This window comes from Conger conger, chromosome 2 (genome assembly GCF_963514075.1).
Source record: "Conger conger chromosome 2, fConCon1.1, whole genome shotgun sequence".
In the NCBI taxonomy this organism is placed as follows: domain Eukaryota; kingdom Metazoa; phylum Chordata; class Actinopteri; order Anguilliformes; family Congridae; genus Conger; species Conger conger.
In genome coordinates, this window is record NC_083761.1 from 67,686,895 (window position 1) to 67,711,540 (window position 24,646).

At 40.1% G+C, this 24,646-nt stretch overlaps 2 protein-coding genes across 5 annotated transcripts in view; one reads left to right on the plus strand and one right to left on the minus strand.

Moving 5' to 3' along the window:
* Positions 1 to 24,305, plus strand: part of hexd (hexosaminidase d) — a 202,138-nt gene extending 177,833 nt beyond the window's left edge. Inside the window, exons 2-14 of one of the 4 annotated variants that reach the window (XM_061232633.1) lie at positions 17,569 to 17,643; positions 17,892 to 17,991; positions 19,228 to 19,343; positions 20,054 to 20,141; positions 20,335 to 20,499; positions 20,854 to 21,037; positions 21,186 to 21,257; positions 21,421 to 21,619; positions 23,013 to 23,095; positions 23,188 to 23,266; positions 23,506 to 23,619; positions 23,769 to 23,858; positions 24,095 to 24,305. In XM_061232633.1, the coding sequence (XP_061088617.1) occupies positions 17,905 to 17,991; positions 19,228 to 19,343; positions 20,054 to 20,141; positions 20,335 to 20,499; positions 20,854 to 21,037; positions 21,186 to 21,257; positions 21,421 to 21,619; positions 23,013 to 23,095; positions 23,188 to 23,266; positions 23,506 to 23,619; positions 23,769 to 23,858; positions 24,095 to 24,302 (1,485 nt within the window). In that variant the 5' untranslated portion in view covers positions 17,569 to 17,643; positions 17,892 to 17,904 and the 3' untranslated portion in view covers positions 24,303 to 24,305. The other 3 variants (XM_061232634.1, XM_061232635.1, XM_061232632.1) reach the window with 3 other exon arrangements.
* Positions 239 to 16,945, minus strand: uts2r2 (urotensin-2 receptor 2). Its single transcript, XM_061232800.1, has 9 exons — positions 16,602 to 16,945; positions 14,860 to 15,068; positions 13,663 to 13,738; positions 13,375 to 13,417; positions 11,050 to 11,114; positions 10,582 to 10,638; positions 10,299 to 10,452; positions 6,712 to 6,835; positions 239 to 2,222 (listed from the first exon to the last, which is right to left on the minus strand). The coding sequence occupies exons 1-9, from the start codon at positions 16,667 to 16,669 to the stop codon at positions 2,086 to 2,088; spliced, it is 933 nt and encodes a 310-aa protein (XP_061088784.1). The 5' UTR covers positions 16,670 to 16,945; the 3' UTR covers positions 239 to 2,085.
* Positions 24,306 to 24,646: the final 341 nt, after the last annotated feature.

A 24,646-nucleotide genomic window follows, 5' to 3' on the forward strand; every position in this document is an offset into this window, starting at 1 on the left:
TGCTTAGAAATATGTTAGATTTAGCCTACCGCACATTACATAGTCTCTCCGCGCACCACATATTGATAATTTAATATTTCTCATCTGGCAAAGCTGGTCATGTCTCACGCTCATTGTGGCTATCGCAGGTTATCATGTGGTTAGCAATGTTCCACTCGGGCAAAAAACACCTTTATACCTTTATGTATTTCACATATTTGCTGTGAAAAATGAAAGAAGAAGCAACTAGATCGGGCAGTTAGCTTAATTATCTCAATTTCATTCCTTTTCATGGGTCGAACAAAAGAAGATGGCATGCATGTTCACAATGGTAAGACACGTTTAAGGTAACCTTAATGTTAGCCAGGCCCATCGCTACATTATTTTACCAATATACAGTCAGTGACCACTTTATTAGGTAGACCTGTACACCAGCACGTTAATGCACATATTTGATCATCTAATCATGTGGAAGCAACTAAATGCATACAAACATAAAGACGTGGTCAAGAGGCCCAGCTCTTTGTCAGACCAAATGTCAGAATGGGAAAGAAATGTGATCCAAGTGACTTTGACAGTGGAATGATAGTTGGTGCCAGACAGGGTGATTTGAGCATCTCAGAAACTGCTGATCTCCTGGGATTTTCACGCACGAGTTTGAAGAGAATGGTGAAAAAAAGAAAAAACATTCATTGAGCATGCTTTTTTTTCTTAATTCTGTCAACATCTTTTAAATTTACATCTTTTGTGCATGCTGTTAAAATATGAAGCTTTTTTAATATGATTTCTGAACATAAAAACAGAGACTCAAAGTTATCAAAATGTTTACATTTCATTTGCTTGATTAACAAACACAACAACAATTTGGACTTCTTGGTGACTACTGGCAGGTCATTCAATTTTGTCTCATGTAATACAATATAAGTATTGTTCATCTGAATTACTCAAAATCAATATAATCATCACACAGACCATGGGATTTGCATGAAAAGTAAAAAAGCCTGATTTGGCTGGTTGGGCTATTTCTTCTATTCCCTGCAAACACTGCTTATTTTAGTTATGTCCCCATAGCCTAAGAACAAGGCTCAGAAGGCATACATGAAATGTATACAAGTGTGTGTCTGGTTTGGTTGTTTCATACAGTACAAGGCACATTTTCATTTGGGGACTTTGGCAACTGAGATATGGAAATATAACCATTTTATATGTTGCCCACTAGTTTATAATTCAAGTCCATGCCTCACAGCACAGAATAATGGGATTTTATAAAGGAAAAGGGGATGGAATGGGAAGTCTCTGCAAATTCATATTGTCATTTGTGGGCGTAGGTAGAGACAAACTAACGGAATTACATTGAGTGCAAATCAGTATTGACCATCTATTTTAGAGTTAAGCAACTGCGCATCTCAAGTGAGGATGTGCCCATCTCAGACGTTCCTCAAGTCAGGATCATCCATTAAAGTGCACACTAGTCCACTTTTTAGACTTGACATCAACCCTATTAGTGCTCAAGCAGGCTGCATGCATGCAAATACGTGCGCGCACACTGTCACGTGCACACACACGCGCACACACACGCACATACATATACATACACACGCGCACGCACGCACGCACGCACGCACACACACACACACACACTGTCACGTGCACACACACATACATACATACACATACACACACACACACACACACACACACACACACACACACAGGCTGTCTTTGAAATAATCTGTATTCTGCATACATTTCCATTCATAGTGAACTTGTGAGCCTCAAAATGTGATGACAAGAAGCAAAACAATTGGCGTAGGGCCATAGTGCATCAAGACATAAAATCCCTCTAAAATATAAAGTAAACCCATCTCACCGTGTTTCAACACATTCACAAATGAGGCAAGCCTTGGTTTGAAAAGCAAAGGGAACGATCATGAAAATAAAAATAAAATCTGAATAGAATCATCAAAAGACCACTTCTTTTGAACTGAAAACCGAGATGATGTCAGCATGATAGCCACAGCATTAACGGGTGTCCCACCCCGTTCTCTGTGCCTGTGTTCCAGGAGTCCTCCCGGCCAGCAGGGGACAGTCCGCCCAATAGCACACCTATGGCAGGGACGGGTCGGCGATGGCATGGGCTTGGTCACACGTAAAGGAAACAGTGATGGCAAAGCGTGTGCCCCATCCAACTTTTTCAACACGGTGGAGGTTCTCTGATCCAGACGAGAAGAAAGACACTCGACCTGGAGGACGACAAAGGAAACGGGTCATATACAGCAGAGAAAAGCCAATAGAAAGCGAGATGAAGGGGAATGAAACTGGGCCAAAAGGTGGCTCGGAGCTATGGAGGAGGATAACAGAGCCCTCCTGCAGGGAAGCATAGAAACGTCTCAAGTGGCCAAATTAAAGTGCAGTACTTACAATGTCAGTCAACATAGAAGGGCTATAATCTGACACACGGGAGTTTACTCTAAAGCTAGCAAAAATTGACATGGCTTTTGATAGTGGGAGTCTGTGGGGTATGTATGCAATCAAGTGCATACTGAACATTAGCAATTATATTTTATTATATTTATTTGTAGTAACATAAATATGTATGTATTCAAGACATGGTTTCACAGATGTGAAAATAAATTATTAGAATTTCTATATGTGGCCTGTGTGTCTGTTCATTGATAAAAAACATCCACAATAGACAAAATCTAAAATATATCACCTCATAAATGGCAGTTGGGAGAATGTATTAATTGAAACTGCGCCTTGGACACGGTTTAGCTAAAAACAGAAAAAAATCAAGTACAGACTAGGCCAGCTACAGACAATTTTGAATTAACATACACCTATACAGTGTTGAGGCAGAAACTGCAAAAAGACAGCAAAAGTGTTTTTTTTGGGGGTTTTTTACTGAGACATCAGGGTAAGTGTGCATCGACCATATTGCACGTGAGATCTACAGTGGACACAGCACATCATTGAAATGAAGTGCAGAACTCATTTACAATTTTTAAAATTGCATAATTCAAGACAGAATGCGGCTCCATGATTACACCATCTCTGCCAACAAAAGGCAAGTCATCATGACGACAGCAAAGTATTCCTAACTTGCTGATTTCAACACCACTTAATCATCTAATTTTCTATTTGCTTTCCCCTGAGAAGTGTAGGAGCACAGACTATTATACCATGTATCTGTAGTCTGGTGCCTGGTGAGTGTGTGTGAATGATTCAGTCTGCTTAAATTAGCTGCATACCTTCACACCTTGTTGTGGAGAACAATCCCTCAGCAAAAGCTTTCATATGAAAAAGAAGATCCTTATGCATGTGTGCTGTATTTGTCAGAATGGTAATATGGGGAATGCAACCCATCTGTAAGCAAACTGGATGTAGGAATAACCCAGTAGTAGTTGACACAAATTTGCTCATTTAATTCACTGACACACACATTGCTTTTATATTTTAATATTGCACTTGTAAGAAAGAATAAGATATTATTCTGCAGGACAGATGCTATTCCAATAAGCCGGCTGCATTATTTATGGGACTATTGCAAGACCTGTTTAAAATGTCTTGATTTACTGTCAATGTTGATGTTACATATGTTATGTCAAATTACTCACAGATCTTCTGTACAAGCAATTAGAGCTACATCGTAAACATTACAAAAGCATTATACGTCTATATAGCAAAACATGTACATGTATATGATGGATTCTTATAATTATCTTATAATTAAGACTGAAACCACATTTTAAAAAAAGTCTTTAGCCAATGTACCTATACCACTCTGTTCAGAAATATTTTGTTTTTTGGGGGAATCCATCAAAAAATATGATAAATAACTTATAACTCCACATACATCCCCTCATGGCTCTTCCCCAATTTCCCATCAGTTGTGGCTCTCTTGACGTGACCCCTCTCCCTCTCCTTCTCCTTCTCCTTCTCCTTCTCCTTCTCCTTCTCACTCTCTTCTCATAACTCATCTATTTTAGCACATTTATCAGCCCTCGTTTGATCCTTTGGTCACCTCGTTCACTCTCCATGTGCCCTTCAAACCCTCTACTCCCTCTGTCCCTTGTCTCTTCCTTTCCACACCTCTCTTTCGCCTGAAGCTACCCTTCCCTATCCATTACCAGAAGGCCGATTTGATAACTATCACATGCGACATGGCATATATAGTAGTGTGCAAAGATTTGGTCACCCCTGGTCAAAATGCCTTTCACAATGAATATTTAAGTGAACAGAAGCGAACCTGACTTCTAAATGGCTAAAAGTGAAACATGACACATTTCTTCAAATTTTAAAGCAAGCAAAGCAAATTCTTTTTTTTTTTTTTTTTACAGTTTGTACAAATATTTGGGAACCCAGTCAGTTAGTGCTTTGTAACTCGTCCTTGGGAAACTACAACAGCTTATAAATGCAATTTAAATTCTCACTTTTAGAATTTTTCCCAATTCTTCCTGGTGGAAAACCTCTAGCTCAGAAATATTCTTTGGCCTCCTTGCATGTACGCTATGTTTGAGATCTCACAGATTTTCAATAATATTCAAGTCTGGGGACGGTGGTGGCCATTCCAAAACCTTCATCCGTCTTTCCTGGAGGTACTTCATGGTTGATTTCAAGGTATGCTTTGGATCATTGTCTTGCTGGAATAGACAACCGCTCTTCAACTTCAATGTCTGGACTGACCTTTGAACAGTAGCCTCTAGAATTTCTTGATATTGAATTTGAATTTCTTGTTGAACTGGGAGCCAGTAGAGGTTCTGAAGAACAGGTGTTATGTAATCTCTGGTTCCATAAAAAATACTGTTGCAGTAGTCCAGTCTGGAGTTGATAAATGCATGGATAAGTGTTTCAGCAGCAGGGAACGAGAAGAATGGACCGAGACAAGAAATATTTTTTTCCTCAGTCCTAGTTCTCAAGCAACAGGGATCTTGATCGATTGATTAAAGCAGCCAACTGCACAGTTAACACACTAGATATGGCTTCTTGAGTATAAGCTGATTTTTGAAAAATCTGCCTGCAACCTTCCAGGATCACAGTTGCAACCCCCTACCGTAGAAAGTGGTCTGTACAACGGAGGGTTAACCATTACCACAAATATATGTACTGCTAAGTAACAACAGCTTTCACTTGGTAATTACAGCTATTATCACTTCAAAGAAGAAGGCTTGTCTGCCTGTTCTGTCTCAACAGTTGGTGGACACCTGGCATTAAGTATCTCTAATCAACGTCAATTAAGTAGGCAGACATGAAACTGCAACAATATGTCAGTCTGTCAAATTAGTATCAGTACCACCTCTTAAAGTCATGTTTTCGCCGACACAAGCTTCGTCTCTGATCTAGGCCCAGTATGGCAGTATTCAAAACATTTCACTAGTAACAGATTTAATTCTTTCATGCACCCTTACATACATTTCTGCAAAGATTTGTTCAGCACAAGTGTGTACAATAGTTTATAAATAACCATGGAGTGGAACACTGGTGGAGATATGCATTTGCAAGTGACAAGAAATGACAGGTGAGAAAAATTATTTCACAGTAAAAAAAAAAAGTGAAGTACTTCTAAAATCTTGCATAACCAACATGATACATCTCTAGAATTCTTGAAAACAGAGCCAGAACAGTTTGTGCCAAGAGAAAATGAAAGGCATAGTTATTGCTTAACCTTAACAATGTGTCATTGAGGAAAATAAGAAATTGCCTATATTTTCAGTGAATGACATTAATTTGTGACATCTTGCACTGAATTTGCACATCTTTAAATGCTCTTTTAAATAACATTTCTCACTCTCCATTGTATGGACATAAAACCACCAAGAAAATCTGATGGGACTTACCAGGAATCGTTTTAATTGGTTAACCGCTTCAATATTTTATGTCTCATTGTGGAAGTTCAGCACATTGAAGGTCATTTTCAAAAGAAAGCAGGATGCCACATGAGTGTAATCAACATTTTGCTCCACTTATGTTTGTAAAAGTGCTGAAATATTTCGCCAATGAGCACACTGTGCCATGTCCTGGGAATTATGCATGCAAAGTGCAGGAGGTGATATCTATTCAGTACAATGTGAGCACTTGCACTAACGAGATCACAGGTACCACATCTCACGTCTTAATTCCACAAACCAGAGGTACAGTATAAATCAGGGGTGGGCAATTCCAGTCCTGGAGGGCCGGTGTATACGCAGGTTTTTGTTTCCACCAATTACCCTGGCTAAATGAACTAATTGGCTGCATGCACCAACACTGGTTCACTCAGAGATTAGATCACAGTAAAACAGGGGACACGAGCAGTCTTCGGCTGTCATTCATTAAGAAATGAACTGTAGCTAAAATGTCCGATGGCATAAAAGGCTAATTAGGTCATTAAGGCCAGAAGTTGGTATGAAATCCAGAAATGGATACGGCCCCCTTTGCCCACCTCCGGTATAAATGTAACTCATCCACAAAGCACTTTTGCCAATGGGCATTACAATCATTAGATGACAGAAATCACTCCAAAAACCAGGGGCACACAATAATTATTAGGATGCAACTCAATAACAAATCTGAGCTCTCACATCCACGAATGAGCCATATTGGACAATTGAGTTGCACACTCTATACAGTGTCATATTCTTTTTGCGTTCTTGTGAAAATCAACCCAATTATTAAGATTACACAGTGCTAATGAACATGGGCCGAATGTGTCCAGGATACTCTTCAACATGCTTGAGTAACATTTATTCTGACCTGCACGTGGTTCCACAGTCCGATTTCCATCTGCATCCATGAAGACAAAGCGTCCCCCACCAAAGTCTCTGCCGTAGTCAGACAGGTACAACAACGATGTGTAGTCAAAAGAGCCATACGTCACCTGTAAGAAAAGTACATCCAGGTAGAGTGAATCATGCAGCCATTTTCCTTGGCAGTTCATTAACCCCTGGAGCAGCACACAATTAAATGTCCCATCCAATTACAGGGCAAATTTACTAATAATGAAGTTAGCTGAGTGAAAACAAATAATCTCAGTGGCTCATAACAGCCAGGGATTACTGGTTTTAATTCATTTTTAAAAACTGAGCTGCTGTACACACCCCAAGAGCAGCAAAAAATTAAATGTTCCATCCAATTAATGGGCAAATATGCTAATAATTATGCATACAGAGTGAAAACAAAAAACTGATCTGATCAACTGTAGACATACATGTATTGTGTTCTCTCATCAACTGTATATACACACTCAGTGATCACTTTAATAGGTAGACCTGTACCCCAGCTCGTTTAAGCAAATTTTTCAATCAGCCAATCAAGTGCACCAACTAAATGCATAAAACCATGCACACATGGTCAAAAGGTTCAGCTGTTCTTTAGACCAAATGTCAGAACGGGGAAGAAATGTGATCTAAGTGACTTTGACCGTGGAATGATTGTTGGTGCCAGATTGAGTATCTCAGAAACTGCTGATCTCCTTGGATTTTCACGCACAACCATCTCTAGAGTTTGCAGAGAATGTTGTGGAAAAAACTAAAAATATTCTGATAGCAGCAGTTCTGCAGGCAGAACATGTTGTTAATGAGAGATGTCAGAAGAGAATAGTCAGACTGGTCGAAGCTGACAGGATAGTAACACAAATAACCACAGTGGTATGCAGAAGAGCATCTCTGAACGCACAACGTATCAAACCTCTAAGTGGATAGGCTACAGTAGCAGCTTAAGAAGTCTAAAAAATAAGACTAATAAGTACTTAATAAAAAAAGCTCACTGAGTGTATATATCAAGTGTTTCCAAACATGAGTATTATAATTATTACTGGTTTTCCAGCCTGCTAATGCTTAAAAATGCTTCAAATGCCTTAACATCAAACAAATATTTGAAGTAGTACACAACTGTACACAGATAGTAATTATTTACCCTCCTGCTTACATTTTTCTCCCGGCTATAATGGAACATGGGAACAGGGTAACCTTAGTAACATCATAATCATAACATTCCTTATAAGCAAGGCTAGTCTAACAAAATGGTTGTGCCATTTCTGAACACAATAATTTAGCCTAGATAACTGAGCAAATTTTTTAATTCGGTGCAGAGCCAAATTGTACAAACGACAATATAGAAACATAACCACTGACATTAAGACAATTAACATAGCAGACCTCTCAAAGGAAACCTAATTTAAATGTACTTTTAAATTGGGTTAGCAAGGGGCAATTAAACATTGGGGGGAAAACCAAAAGCTAGCAAAGATTATAGCTGCCATTTGTCTGAACAAAATGTCCTATCATTTGTTATATCATAAAAAATATATATATAATAGTCATGGGAAGATTTATGTATTGTATTTCATTTTTTACATGAATTTACTGTTCACCTTACTGGACATCCCAGGTTTAGCACTACCCTCATACAAAGGATCAAGGTACATAACCTAAATTGCTTCACAGTAAACATATATGGAAAAGAAAGGTCACAGAGCACAGATGAAAGGAAATTGTTTTTGACATTATAATATTCAGTGGCAGCAAATTAAATCTGACTCCATTGAGAAATAATAGCAAATCTGCTATTCTGGGAACCAACCATGTACAGTGATCTCTATTCCAGCTCAGTTCTGCCTCAGGTAGTCACTGAATACTGATCTCTCCATATTAAAAACAATAACACATTTGATTTATTCTCCCCCTAATTATGTCCAACTGTAAGAAATAAACTAAAAGATAACTTTTAAAAACTAACTACTTTTAAAAATAAATATTTTTGTTTTCCCTTGAGCAGATTAAGCAGCGGTCTAAGAATAATTTTTATGTCCATTAATTGTTATAGGAAACCAATTAGGAAACCAATTATTCCTTCTCGACAAACCTGAATATCTACCTATATTCCTGAATTTCTTCTTCCATAGATACAGTCAGTTAACTTGTCAGAAGTCAGTGTCTCTGCTTTTTAAAGCTATATTTGTTAAGATCATTGTAAAAGAAATAGAATGCTTGAAATGAAAAAATTTGAATATGTAAGGGATACAAATGACTTTCGGGCAGAACAATAAGCGGTGCTGAACCTTTCCCTTTTTGGGGAAGGGAAGGACAATATCAGTTTCCTGGTCTGTGAACTTGTGCAATTAAGCGTTGCCTGGCCCAGATATAGTCAACACGGACATCCACAGAACAACCCGACTCCTACTCTTGACTCTGTGCCAAGAAAATGAGTACAATTGCCACCCCAAGGGGTACAGGGAGTGCTTTCTGTTGATCACACAGATATTATTAAGTCTCATTAAGTCTTCTGCCAAAGGCTAGCAGATAACGCAAACGACGTGTTTGCCTGGCATAAAGCTCACATTCAGCATCTGTCAACCCCAGGCAAAGCCAACAGACAAGTTCATGAATCCCACTGAACTACAGTGCATCAGAATGAGCTGCATGCGAATTAATGTACCACATACTTATAGCCCACATCTGTACTTATAGGTATTAATATCAATACTGATGAGCAGCAATAGCAATACAACCAAAGATAAATGATGGACAGGTATCACTGTAACATTACATCGCAGTTACATTATTACATTAAAACATCCAAATCCGTTTATTCCTGCATAAAAAGCCGTCAAAGAAACCCTTTTTTTAAATGTACACACAGTGATTCATAAAAGTCCTTAATGTGTAACAAGTAAGCAATCAGCTGAGCAAATGATCCAATCGCATGTTTCAAGGGCTACTCTGCATTAAATTAAGACAGGCTAAGACGTAAGACGAGACTAAACAAGCCCTTGATCTAATTTGTGCTGCTGGAAGTTAAAACAAAAATAGAATATATTTCACACTTTTAAATGATCAAAGCTCCATTCCCGCAAAAGATGAACTGAAGACAGCAGCCCAAAACATGTGTGAGAGATCTCTCAATCTGGTCACCCTGAACTCCTTCTTAATAACACAATTAATTTATTAATAATTACAAACGGTTTGCATAGTATTTTAGAATGACGTATACCAAACTTTCAGCTCAAGTAAAAGAATAAATGCATGAATAATGTTAACGGTGTGTTCTTCTGGGCTATTCGCCTCACACAAATCGCACTCCATTATTACTGATAAAAAACATGTGATCAGACAGTTTTAATGACCATTCCTTGATATCTATGGAGAATGAAGATACATATTCATGAAGCTCTACATGGTAGGAATGACACGCAGATACAGGGACATACGGTGTGAAGTGTTCTTTCACTATGCGGTTGTGTGCAAGCTGCAGAGGTTGGTGTGCGCATCTTAATGTGTATTGGGGGAGGGTGTGTATGTTAGAATAAATAGCCATATCCGGGTGTATGTGTGCGGTGTTACCTTGTCTATGTGTGGATGCCAGTATTCATCGTGAGTAGTCTTGGCCACGCTGCCGTTGATGCGGGAGAAGAACGTGGGCTTGGTAAGGTACATGCGGGATGGATCCAGTCCAAATGTCTCTGCTATCACCCCCTGAATCCTCGCACGCACAGCCCTGACACCATGAATACAAAATGGATCATTTTAACATTCGACTATGTATTTGCCAATAAAAATGAATAAAGCAACAGCAATGCGTACCAACAAAGGCAGATTATTGAGGAAATTTAATCAGTAATCCTACCGGTAGAGCTGAAAGTCGTCCTCAGAAAATACATCTTTGATCTGTTCCCCAAAATACCTAGAGGACCAGAGAGTCAGAGACAAACTAGATAACAGCAAAAACAACCTGCACTCAAACTTTTGTTCTTAAACACAGAATAATGACTGCTGAAAAACCCCACCAGCGACATGAATATGAATGACAACATCAAGGCCAACAAGTTCACCACAAATGTACTCAGATATGGCACTATGAAAACTATGATAGGTCAAGAGAACATTTTGGAAACATGAACAGGCAGTAACTATGAAGTAAAAAACTACCAGAATTAATCTATGTGAATCAATCCCTCCAATTCATAATCTGTATCCCCAAACATGTTGTGTCATTGATATACAGGGAAAATATACAGAACAAGAGTAGTGAGGCCAGTCAGTCAGGAAAGCTTAATGTACCCAGATGATGAATCTTATATCACTTTTCTCTTACCTGTAGATATTCACAAACTGTTTCCCCATTGACAGAGCCCCAGAATGCAGGTCCAGGATAGAGGCCTAGAGGAGTGAATATGAATACTGATGAGAAAGCACATCACTAAAATATAACACGGGACTGGAAAATTTTAACTTGATTACACCACATCGGCAAGATGAAAAGATACTGACAAGGGGTCTTTGCAGTGGTAAGGTTATGCTAACAGCCAACGCCTCAGCTAGCAAGCCTTTTTTAGTTTTGCCAGTGGGTAGAGAGCACGAGTGTCTTATGTGGGTTACCCAGGATAGCCTACTGCCCTGTGAGCAGTCTTTGCACCCCTCCACTTACTTGCCACACTGTAATTGGGTCACATTGTTACAAGGAGCTTCCTCTAACACAGTGGTCCTCACTCCTGGTCCTGGGGTGTTTTTTTTTTTGTTTTTGCCTTAATGTCAGCAACCAATTCAGACCCAAGAAACCAGGTGAGATGAGTTAATGGTGTATTTAACTACATTAATTGATCAATTAAGTGCTGAGGACCACAAAAGCCAGCACACCCTGCGGCTCTCCAGGACCAGGAGTGAGGACCACTGCTCTAACGTACTGCTTAATATCTTCACACACAATAAAGCAAACGCTTAGATCAGCTGCAAGGGGAAACAGCAGGGTCACAGACAATTCTGCACATCCTTCAAAATCCATCACAACCAGCAAAACCAAGGCCAAGCCTTCCCATCCTACCCTTACAAGCTGATCACGCTCAATTAAACAACAGCTGTCTGTCTGGCACAACGATTTGCTGGAGTATTACAAGGCAAATAATGCAGACGTGCTCTTATGGTGAATAGACAACAGGCGCTGACTGGGTCAGACTGGGCCGGGCTGATTTCGGGCAGGGTTTGGGCTCAGACTCATGAATCATTTCCGTAGGGCAGTTCAGCCTTGAGGTTTTCAGGCCGTGGTTCACTCAATGTTAAATTCCAAGACTGACAAAGCAAGTATAACTGCAAAAGCGTAAGTGTCAGAAATAAACTGTCCAGTGAAAGTGTTGTGGCAGACAATCCTCAGATGCAAACTATACACTATTATACTACAAATATATCCACTATTTAAGAAATAGGAGTATTACATAATTCTTAAGGAACTAGTGTAAAATCTCAGCTAGGACAGTGGCAGCAACTGCCAAAGAAAGATACAAGATGTAAGTCTTCCACGAGTTATCCCCCATCAAGCAGAGCGGCATAATCATTGCGAAACAAATTCCCCAGTGGTGCACTGCTATCCTTCCGCAAGGTACAATATAAAAAATATAAAACGTTCAGTGGCACCTCTCCAGTTCAAAACGTGTTCTCATGAACACTTTCTATTTATGCTCACCAAGATATTACAGAAATACAAAGTATAAGGATGCTTGATCAGGACAATGCTTGACAATATTTTATGTCATACATTTTTTTGAATGCAAACAAAAAATATGATTAGTAAAAATCTTTTTACGGATTTAAATAATCACAAAGCCTTTTTAATCTGTGCACTGTGGAATTTATTCTTGTAGATTGCTGGTATTGCATTTTCATGATTAAAAAAATCTAATGAGAAAGTGAAAACAACCATTCAATTTCTGGCCACATTATTTTGAATAGGCCACAGTGCTGATCCGTGGTCACACTTGCATTAGTTAACCCTGGGCTAGGTCATTTGTTCTCATTAAAATCCCACGGCTGCTTTCAAAGAAAACTGAGCTCAGAGGACACATCAGACACTCTGACTCATCATTGCTATGGATACAGAGGCATGACACGCACCAGGAACTTTTCTCATTCTTAACAAGAATCGTGCAGGCCAAAGGAAATTAAGAAATTACACTTTTCAGTCACAAATTATGAACTTAACTATGACATGATACAATAAGTTTGCAAATGATTTTTTATATTCTCAATGAATTGAATTGAATTGCTCATTTAATTGCTTTAGAAACTCAATTTTAAATATCAAACAATCACAAATTATATAATCATTACATGAAACAAAATGTATTAATATGTCATTTCCCAATTCAATATTCAATATCACAATTACTGGTCCACTGTATGATGCATGACAAACAGAGAACTAGTTTTAACAGAATTCCAATAACGGAGCTGCTGTAGCAGCCTGCCCTCTAGTGTCCAATATGGCACATTGTTCAGATCCATCCTTGGAAAATAAGGGACAAGCGCAAGCCTAAATATAAAGATACTTTATTACAAATAAGCACTCTTAAGCTGTATTGCATAGCTACTGCTAGCTTTCTTCAGGTAAACCAGCTTTCTATTGATGCTCTATAGGCGGGATACTTACACCTCCATCAGAGCCCGCTAGTGACAGCCCCCTCTCTGCCAATCTGCAGGAGAACAGAGGAGCAATCAGGGGGACATGTCACGGACTGATGCAGGAAGACACTTACAGGCTCAGGGGCATGAGCGTGAAAGAAAGAAAAATACAAAGGCTTTTCTTGGAGCGAGCTGGTATGAAAGGAAGAAAGGCAGTAGCATCAGATGGATTGAGGATGTGGTATGTCTGTGCGTGTGTGACAGAGTGAGAGAGAGTGAATACATTAAACTATTATTCCTGCACAGAATTCCTCACCTCTGCAGCACTAATGCCTCCTCGTGTGTAACTACACCGTCGGTTACAGCTCGTCCACAGGTCTGAGGGGTGCAGCCTAGGCGCAAGACATGTCACATTACTCAGGGGTCTGTGACCGGCATTATCATCACATACGTAATGTCTGGTGTTATTTCAATAATTTAGGTCAGTGATGCAAGATCTTATCTGAAAAGGGCCGGTCTGGGCGCTGGTTATAGTTTTAGCCCAGCGATACACTACAACACCTGATTCTGCTTATCAAAGTTCGATCCCCGGTCTAGCCACAATAAGATCCGCACAGCCGTTGGCCCTTAACCCTGCATTGCTCCAGGGGAGGATTGTCTCCTGCTTAGTCTAATCAACTGTACGTCGCTCTGGATAAGAGCGTCTGCCAAATGCCAATAATGTAACGTAGTGTAATATAATGATTGATTGACTGGTTGATTGATTGATTAGGAGAATCAGGTGGGCTAGAACAAAAAGCAGCACCCACACTGCCCCTTTTTGCACAAGATTGGACACCCCTCATTTAAGTTCTTCTGACTGCTCATAATCATGGTTTGAAGCTGATGTCACTAATTTTATGAACCATCTTGGTGTCAAAATGTTGACTTTATGTTTTTCTGGAATCTTGCATCTCAAGAGAATAGTACAAAAGCTGAGCAGAACATAATTCTGATAAAAATACAAAAATAAGAGAGGTTTCATTTAAGATCAAATCACACGAAAGCAGAGCACAGCACATTACAGCGCATAAATGAGAGACAAAATGGCTTCCTTTGTAAGCAATATTAATATGCCGGCTTTCATAATATAGTTTCGGTGATCATTCCTACACATGCAATTAATTCTCCTCATCATTTCCACGTTTTATTATGTTCCCATTGGGATGGATCCTACCATTGCTTTCAAAATACTGAGTAAAACATGTGTTAGCAAAAGCTTCAATCAGCAAAATAAGTTTCAGTTTGCTTTGATGAACACAGCTAACATCACATATTACATAAAGGATATTTTACAATTGTCTTGACTAAATTCACACCACTCTCAAGGGCAGACCACTTAAGGCTTAACATGTATGAAAGTGCACCTCTGTAATACAAGAACAAAAGGCTTTGACATGCTTAAAAATTTTAAACAGTAACAATGGAAAAACAAGAGAACACTCCCTGAGAGCGATGAAAGCCGTTTACTTGCCTGGGTACCGTTTGTAATTGTCATAATCCTCAGAGCACTGAACCGTGAATATCTTTGGCTGCTGGACCACCTCATCTTGCCGCACAAGTGTCTCTGTTATTTCACTGTCAAAGTTGAAGTACAGCCAGCCCACTACACCACACACCCCAATAGCTGTAACAAGCAGGTAACCTGGGGGTCTCTTCCAAAAAGAGGGCTGTGGCGTTGCACTACAGGAATTGAAATGACAGGATTAAGACCTTTCATTACAGTACATCAGAAAACCACCCAATGTTTTTGTTTGTTTGTTTTTTTGTTTTTTGTAACTTTGTTTATTTTCACAAACAAAGCCACTGTTTGTCAATGAGGGAAATTGTTACAATGTGAAAGCACTACCGCTTCCTCTCAAAAATACTTAAGAGAACCTGTAAGACCAGTAGGAACTGCAACCGATTCCAACAGTTTTTAAATATGTGCAGGAAAGCAGAAGCATTTACAGTATGAGGTGAGGTTTTGCAACTGTAGTGTGTTGCAAAAATGATATCTCGTCAATAACTCAAATATCCAAAAACTTTCCTGGAGATGGAACTTTTTGGGGGAAAATTAGATTTCAGATTGTCTATTTGGAATAGCCAAGCGTCCAATCCATTTGCATGTTCTCTATTGAAAGAACATTTACACAAATGTCACCCTCACACCTCTGATTGATTTTTCACAGAATAACCCAAGTTACAGTTTGTTTATTTTGTTCCTACCCATAAATTCACAGTCAATAATTCGGAATAATATTGTCTGCTCTGGATCCTAGCAGACAGGGAGAGCTGCAGTACCTATGGCACTGGCCATTTACACGGGCATGTCCCACTCACATCACTGATCACTGCAGTTCATCAGTGGGCCAATGTAAAGCCCAAACTCACTTTTGTGTTAGGCTATTCCATTTTAATATTACATTTGTATTTTATTTTATTTTGGGGGTGGAATATTGTGCTTGGTTTCATTTCATGTGCCATGACTGAAAGGCAAAATATTTCAGAAATATTAGAAGGTTCAGGTTACACTCTTCTTTGTAGCAGCTGTCGTTTACTGCTCCATGGTTCATTCAATTGTGTTGAGGTTCCAGTGGAGGATAAAACAATATTCCAGAATAAAGATTATTTACGTCAGGTATATGGGTGAGAATTTCATCCGTTTTGCTTTGCGTTTACTTTAAGTTCCATGTCCATCAAAGTATTTTAGTGCCATGGCAGGATCGCAGCCTACGTGCGTTTTCGTCGGGTGTTAGAAGTACTGCAGCAAAACCTTAATTGCTAATAATAATCATAATAATAACAATAGTTAAACCTACAGTAAAACTACAGTAACGGCACACGTCAAACCTACTTAACGTGTCTAATAATGCTGAAGCTGATCATAAACCATGACAGTCGCCCATGTCCAACGCCAGGCAACGCAGCCTTCGTAGCATTATACAGAAAAACCTGGTTATTGTCGGATCTTAGCCTTACAAATACATCCAACCGACTCGTTCAACGTGCAAAGTTCACAGACTATCCATGGCTAGCTATATGTAGCATGTGTAACACATCAGTTACTTCAGTCTCGTAAAGGGTTGGTAGGTGAACATCACTTCAGATTATACTACTGAGATTTCTTTGCACTTGTTTCTTTCAGTAAATTATTTTCGTACATTAAATTATGGGGCCAAACGTTTAGCAAGTTAAAGCTGTTGCTACAAGCATGTCTAACGTTACTTACCGTACCTTTGAAGTTGTAGATGGATCCCCTTTCTGTCAGTAGATTTCAGAATCGTTCGCCGTTGTATGGGCATTTTTCTGACTTTGATATAATTCGCTATTTAATGTTTATCCCTCGCTTGCTATCTAGATTTTCAGAAATAATTCACTGTGTGCAAAGTCTCCTTCATTCATATGCCATGATCCAAGCCAGTAAACTAGGCCCTAAGAACCTCGACATTCTATACTTACAAATCGTTCTCACACCGCAGCGTTCGTCTTCATTGGCCTGTCATTTTCTGATTATGCAGTATTACGTACTACGTACGTACGTAGCCTACTACTGGAGCCTGGCTGGAGTCAAAAACGCGAGCAGCGCATGCACTTGCCCAGGCACTACAAAGTATGGTTGCTGTTGTGGTAGTGCTGTGCCATGTCCCAAACGTGTCCTAAAGGAACCCCGCCGTACTCCTGAAGAGTGTTGGTTGATTTGGGAATTTGGGCCAAGATAAGGGAGCAAACAAGTTCGTAGCACCACAGAAATGTTACTTTAAGAACGTTTATAAAAATAAAAACCAAAATTTCCATTTTAACTTAAATAAATTGCTAGGATTTTAACTGTTACAGTATTTTATGTGGTCAGAATTTTAACATGGTTCCTTGGTGTTATACCCGCCCCCTTACAATGGGGACCAACTAAACTTCAAAGATCGCTGCTTGCTGGACCAATAGCAGAACAAGGACCTACGCAGTTAACGCAGACTTTTTCATGGACGTGCAGGTAACGGTCGTAATTGTTCACGAGTGCTGATCGCTGATCAGCTTCAGGTTTTTCTAACTGTTGCTTTGCGATTGAATGAGGTTGTGTTAGCTGATCCTGGATGATAATATTGTGGGAACGTATACGTCCACGAATTGCATGAGACACCATTTTCTCTCTTGACTTTTGGTACGGCCCAAAGGAAAAGAATCGGACTTTGTCACATCGGACGAGTGCAACCTATAAGCAAATATTCCGGATCTCCTTCTGTCATTTGTGTTTTGGGTCAAAGTCGTATTTAGAAATAACGTAAGCATAGTTAGATACATTTTGTTGCAGTACAGCTGGTAATGGAGTTAAATATCACGCCTGTACGCAAGCTAGCTGTAATGATTACTCCTTAGTGTTAGCTAGCTAACAGGCGCTTCAGTATACCTGTGACTATCAACAGTAGCAATGAGCAATGAAGTTAGCTCATGCAATGAAACTAGCTATCCAATGTATAATTGGATAACGGAATATGCTTTTCCTAAATGTTTTTGTCCTGTCGTTTTCAGCTTCGCCTTTAACATGAATGTGTCACCATGGCCCACTGGGAAGAAACTTGTTCACCTAGATTTAAAGGGAGCTCCTCCCAGAATGAGCTACATGGAAAAGGTACCCTTGGTAAAACTGTTAACCCTTGGTTAACAGTTTTTGGGCAGTGCTTTATAGGATTGCAGCTGGAGTTTAAACAGCTGTTCTACAAAACTGAAACAGCTATCATACCTGAGACAAATATGTAATTGTTTTGGATTCAAATACTTTTCTGTGCCTGATTGATCTTGCCTAGTGCAATTGAGCCCACAAAGAGGACCAAAAGGCAGGGCTTGCAATTTTGAGGATAATTCATAGGTTCCAATACACCTGACAAGCTCAATAAAGCATGGAAAATATTTGAATTCAAATTAAGTATTTGAACCAGGTATGATTGAAGCATGTCATTGTGTGGTTAACCACCTCATCCTGGTTTCTTGGTTCTAAATTGGTTGTTGATTTTGTTGATTTTAAAAATACAGTTTCTTCCATTTTCTACTATTTCTTCCATGTTGTATAATTTCTGTCTAATGTTGGTGTAGATCTCAGTCTTGATGGGTCTAGTTTTGGTTTGAGTTTTCATCTTGGTTGGCCTGGTCTTGGTTTGGGTCTGCCCTGTGGGTTTCAAGTTCCAGAGTTTAGGACCCCTGCTCTAGATCAGGGTTTTTCAGACTCCTGGGGATCCACTGTGTATGCAGGCTTTTGTAACAGTCAATCTCTCAGATGGTTGAAAGTTTTTCAGTTTTCCAAAGACAACACCATAACATTTTCATAAAACTGATTGTTAAGGATAAATTGAACACACAATATATACACTCAGTGAGCACTTTATTAGGTATTTATTAGACATATTTTTAGAAGTGTATGTTCAGAGATGTTCTTCTGCATACCACTGTTGTAATACGTGGTTATTTGCATTGCTGTCACCTTCCTGTCAGCTTTGACCATTCTGGCCCTTCTCCTCTGACCTCTCTCATTAACAAGGCATTTCTGCCAGCAGAACTGCTGCTCACTGGAGGTTTTTTTGGTTTTTTCGCACCATTCTCTGTAAACTAGAGACTAGTGTGCATGAAAATCCCAGGACATCATCAGTCTGGCACCAACAATCATTACACAGTCAAAGTCACTTCTGTCACGTCATTTCTGCCCCATTCTGACATTTGGTCTGAAAAACAGCTGAACTTCTTGACCACGTCTGCATGCTTTTATGCATTGAGTTGCTGCCACATGATTGGCTGATTAAATATTTGCGTTAAAAAGCTGGTTTACAGGCCTACCTAATGAAGTGATCACTGGGTGTTTTCTTCTTGCTGCTAGCTCATCCCTCTGATTGCTCGTTTGGGTGCTGATGGTTTACTCCTGGAGTATGAAGACACGTTTCCTTACGAGGGCGATCTGAAGGTTCTACAAGCTACTGATCATCCCCTATACAGGTGTGATTGCAAAACACATTTGCTCTCCTCCATATAAAAAAAAAACTGCATACACTACCTTTTATGGTTTTGTTTACTCCGAACTAGTCTCAATTACATCAGATGTCATCGGCATAATGTATTGCATATTCACTATTTTCCTTATGATGATGCGTTATTTTGCATATTATATGGCCTTATTCAAGGTATTATTACCTGTTGACTTTGTAATGTCCATTGTAAGAATTATCATTATAGGGAGGTAAAGCGGATGTATCGGGAATGACACTTCCGGTATGCTGCTCTCTATTAAATAGAGCGGCAAAAGCTAAATGTAAGAAAACTACGTAATGTAGTCTGGATGCAAAGTATGTTTTTCAGGGTTTAAATGCATAGCTATATACTGAATATGATATGATTTAAATTAATAAAAAGTCAAAGTGAGACTGGCCATCCCAGGAAAGATAATGTCATCTTTGCTGTTGCATTTGGTGCACAGGTCTGACTATGATGAAATCCGCAAGCATAGTACTTAGCAGTAAACCGGAAATGCTATATAGCAGGACTTCCGCTTTACCTCCTTATTGTCTTAAATACTTATGGCATACTTTTCTGTTGCAACAGCCTCTTCTCTAATTACCTGAGTGTTAACTGCCATGAAGTGAAGTTGTAATTTATAACTCATTAATCGAGTCTTCCCACTGGCTAAGTAGCACCTTTATCATACACAGCCGTGAGGAGATCAAATCGATCCAGGATCTGGCAAAGTCCAATGGCTTAGAAGTAATTCCACTGGTGCAGACTTTTGGACATCTGGAGGTAAGACTGACAGCCACCTGTGCTAGTATATGTGCATTTTGTATATGTGTACTTATTCCTGATGTTTAAATGAAATACCCTTTTGTATTATTGAGGAGATTTACTAAAGGATGTTGGGGAGCTTATGGTCATGTTGTGTAAAGATGGAGTGAACACAAGGCAAGTTAATATTCTCTCTTTATCTCTCTCTCAGTTTGTTCTAAAGCACAGAGAATTCTGGGAGCTGCGTGAGGCAGTATACAGTCTGGGAACTCTGAATCCCCACAGGGAACACAGTGTAAACCTGGTGCTGCAGATGGTGCGTCAGGTGCTGGAGCTACACCCTGACATCAGGTGTCTGCACATTGGGGCTGATGAGGTATGGCATTTGGCTACCAGAGTTGTTACTGAAGGATTGCTAAGTTTCAGGCTTCTGTCACAATTACTGTTGCACCAGTTTATAGTTATATAGTTTAGTACAGTCAGGCCACAGCATATCCTTTTGGCTTGAGGCTCATCTAAATAAAGTATAATTGTGAAAACCTGTGATTAAATAAGGGTTTGGAAAGCGATGGGACATTTAATCATCCTCTAGCTTACACATAGGCACACATCTTCATTGTCTCAGGTGAAGCAATGTTTATATTGTGTTTGTGATCCAGTAGCTGCTCTCCAGTCATTATTACCATTACAATAACAATGATAATAATAATGATATGATCTTACTCTTCAGGTGTATGTCTTGGGCCAAGGGGAGGAGTCAAGGAATTGGCTTTGTATCCCTGGCCATGATATTCACCAGCTGTTTCTTGGCCATGTGACGAAAGTGGCGAAGCTCATACGAGCAACCTGGCCTCACCTCAGTCTCATCATGTGGGATGACATGTTGAGGAGCATATCCCATAGCACTCTCAAAGGTGAGGGGTCAGGAGAGGGTTTTATTTTTTCCCAAGATCAAAACCAGGAGTGAGGAGTCCGAGCTTGCAGTTTGCCTTACTTAGTTTTTCCCCTTCCTACCTTCTTGTCTGCTTCCACCTTCTTCTCTTTCTTTTTTTTCCATGACAGACAGCGGTCTTGTAGAACTGGTCCAGCCAATGTTGTGGGACTACAGCCCTTCTCTGGATGTGGCAGGCACAGGTACACATCAGTTAATCTGAGTTTTATTCAGCCACTCCTATATACTGGTAGGTCTTTTATTTTCCGTTAGTGAAGGAGGATGTGGAAAGCAGAATGTTGGATATGGTTAAGCTATACCTCTTAATTTATTTTGCTCCTTATTTGTTCCTATTTCAATCTTCAGTCAATCTGCTGGAGACCTACAAGAGTGCAGGACTATCCAAAGTGTGGGCAGCCAGCTCTTTTAAAGGGTCCACAGACGTGAGTACCTGCGTGACCTCCACTCAGAGGCATGTGGACAACCATCTTCAGTGGCTCCAGGTGGCAGCTGCATTGCCCAGTGGGATAGAAATGCAGGGCATTGCCATCACTGGCTGGCAAAGGTGAGTGCCACTCAGTGGATCTGCAATGCACAATTAATATACAGTCCCTTCAAAACATATTGGAACAGCAAGGTCAATATCTTTATTTTTGCTACACACTGAAGACAATTGAGTTTGAGGTCAAAAGATGTACATGAGATGATAGGTCCGATGATAGGTCCGATTTCAGATTTTATTTCATGGTATTCTTATCTAAATTTGTTGAACAACTTATAACATACCACCTTTTGTATCAGACCACCCATTTTTTAGGTGAGGAAAAGTATTTGAACATGTGACTGACAGGTGTTTCTTGCTGCCCAGGTGTGTCCTGTTCAATTGATTGGTTAAACAATAAATAGTTCTGAATGTCTACTCTTGGTTTTAGCCTTGCATGTTTTTGTGTTAGAAAAGATAAACCAATATGAAGACCAGAGAGCTGTCTTTTGGAGAAAAGCAAGCCATTTTGAAGCTTAGTAAAGAGGGGAAATCCATTGAACAAGCATTGAGGGGGCTTGTACAACAACTTGGAATGTCCTGAAAAAGAAAGAAACCACTGGCGTACTGAGCAACAGACATGAAACAGGTTGACCAAGGAAAACCACACCAGTTGATGACCGAAACATTGTGAGAGCTGTGAAGAAAAACCCCAAAACATCAGTCAGTGACATCACAAATCTCCACAGGGGTGAAGGTGTGGAGAATTAAGGTATCAGCTGATGATCCAAAACATCTGTGAAGCATGGTGGAGGAAGTGTCATGGCTTCTAGAGTGGGTTCACAAATCTTTATTGATGATGCAACTTGTGATGGTAGCATTGTCTGGCAACTTACAGAGAAATGCATGGGCATGCATTTCACCTCCTGAAAAGGATACTGAAGGGACCCCCCCCCCAAACAACTGAAAGAGGCTGCAGTGAAAGCCTGGAAAAGTATCACAAAAGAATGCAACAGTGTGGTGATGTCAATGGGTCGCAGGCTTGATGCAGTTATTGCAAGCAAGGGATATGCTACCAAACTTTTAAGTGTTACTTACTTTCATTTACTTAAATATGCTCTGTTCCAATACTTTTGTTCACTTGGAAAAGTGGTGGTCTGACACCAAAGGTGTTATGTTCTAAGTAGTTTAACACATTTAGGTGTAAATACCAGGAAATTTTGAACTCATGTTCATCTTTTTTATCTCAACTACAAATGTACTCAAAAACAAAGGAATTGGCCATGCTGTCCCAATACAGGGGACTGTATTTACTCAGGATTCAGCTTTCAGTTAATATACACAAGGCACCATAGTGTATACTTATGAAATGGCATGTCAGTTCTTTAACTTTGCAGATAGCAATAATGTTTTTCTTAATATGCTTAATGAGTATTTTTGGTATGTTAACACAGAGTATTATTGTTTGTTGTGGTAGGTATGATCACCTGTCTGTCCTCTGTGAACTGCTACCTGTAGGCCTACCTTCCTTGGCCTCCTGCCTGGAAACCCTGTGCCAAGGTCAGCCCCTCCCCACCATTCTCACACACTGAAATGTGCCATTACAATTTCCATCTGAATAATATTTATTTAATTCATAATGTGTGTTGCAGGCAGCTTCAGTAAGGAGTCTCAGACAAAGGTAACCGAGACTCTTGGAATCTCCACTGTGGAGGTGAAAGATATAGTGAGGTAAATAATTTCACTTTTGTAATAACAGTGGTCAAATTTAAATGTATTAATAATTGAGGCCAAATTAATGAAATGCTACAAACATCTGCTGACGCTGGTCTCTGAGGTTTTAATTCTTTCTTGGAATAAACGTTTTTTAATGGCTACGGTCTGGCGATACAAAAAAAGCATTGCATTGGCGAGTGACCCTGGTGAGAAGGGTTGATAGCCGATACAGCCATGGTGGGGTGTCTGTTCAGCTCACCCTGTGCAGCCAGCTGTTCCCCCTACCCTGGGCAGAGGCTGGCTAAACTGGTCGTGGAGCTGAGTGAACTGCTGCAGTCTGAGGAGCTTCGCTTCCAGGACACCAACATGTGAGTGATGGTGTCACAGAGGAGTGAGTGTGCTGGTAGGCCTGCTCAGGCAGGGAGGTGGCTGAAGAAGGTGCCGCCTTTATACTTGTAGCTGCAAACAAGGAAGCAAGAGCATTTCTGACACATACTCCTCTGGCATTGTGGTTCAGGTTTGTGAAGGGGTGGTTTACCCCATACCACAGGCGGAGGAAGATCATCAACCCCCTTATGGGACAGCAAATCCAGCAGCATGCAGCAGCGTAAGTGTTGTGTTACAATGTCTATTGTACCCTTTGTTAGGTTCATTTTCAGCTAATGTGTATTATCATTTTTGTCACAGCAATTATACATATAATGCAGGTCTCTTTAAACATAGCTAATTTTCTCTAATGTAAGAATGGGTGGCCACTCTGCCTATGAATGTACACGTGGGACCTCTCCTGTAACACTAGCAGCGCATCTCATGCGAAGCTCCTCCGTTCTCTCTGCCCTCCAGCTTGCTGACAGCGGTAGAGCTGAAGGTGGAGGCTGTGAGACAGGAGATGGTTACGTATTTTCCTGAGTCCACCGCTCTGGAGTGGATTGAGCAGCACGTCAGCGTGGTGCTGGACCCCATCCGCCGCTTGCTGGAAGATATACAAGTCACCATCCAGAAGGTGCTGCCATCCAGCTTTCACCTCCTCTCTCCGGGGCAACACGGTTGACGGTCAGCCTTTTTTTTTTTTTTTTTTTTTTTTTTTTTTTTGGGGGGGGGGGGGGAAGGAGTAGGGGACTGGCATTGATGCCCTCTATGTGAACAGAGAACCCTGGACACAGCTCTGACTGGGATGATCTACAAGCAAATGAGCAGTGCAGGTGGCGATCACAAGGTTATTTGTCTTTCTGTCCTGTCATTAGTCTAAATGAACTGCCGCTCACTAAGTTTTTTGTTTTCGCACTATCCTCTGAACTCCAGAGAAAATGTAAAAATTTTCACTGCTACGCATTGTAAAATACTGTAACACACAGCACAAATGAGGTTACTGGGGATTTTCCACAAAACTAAGAG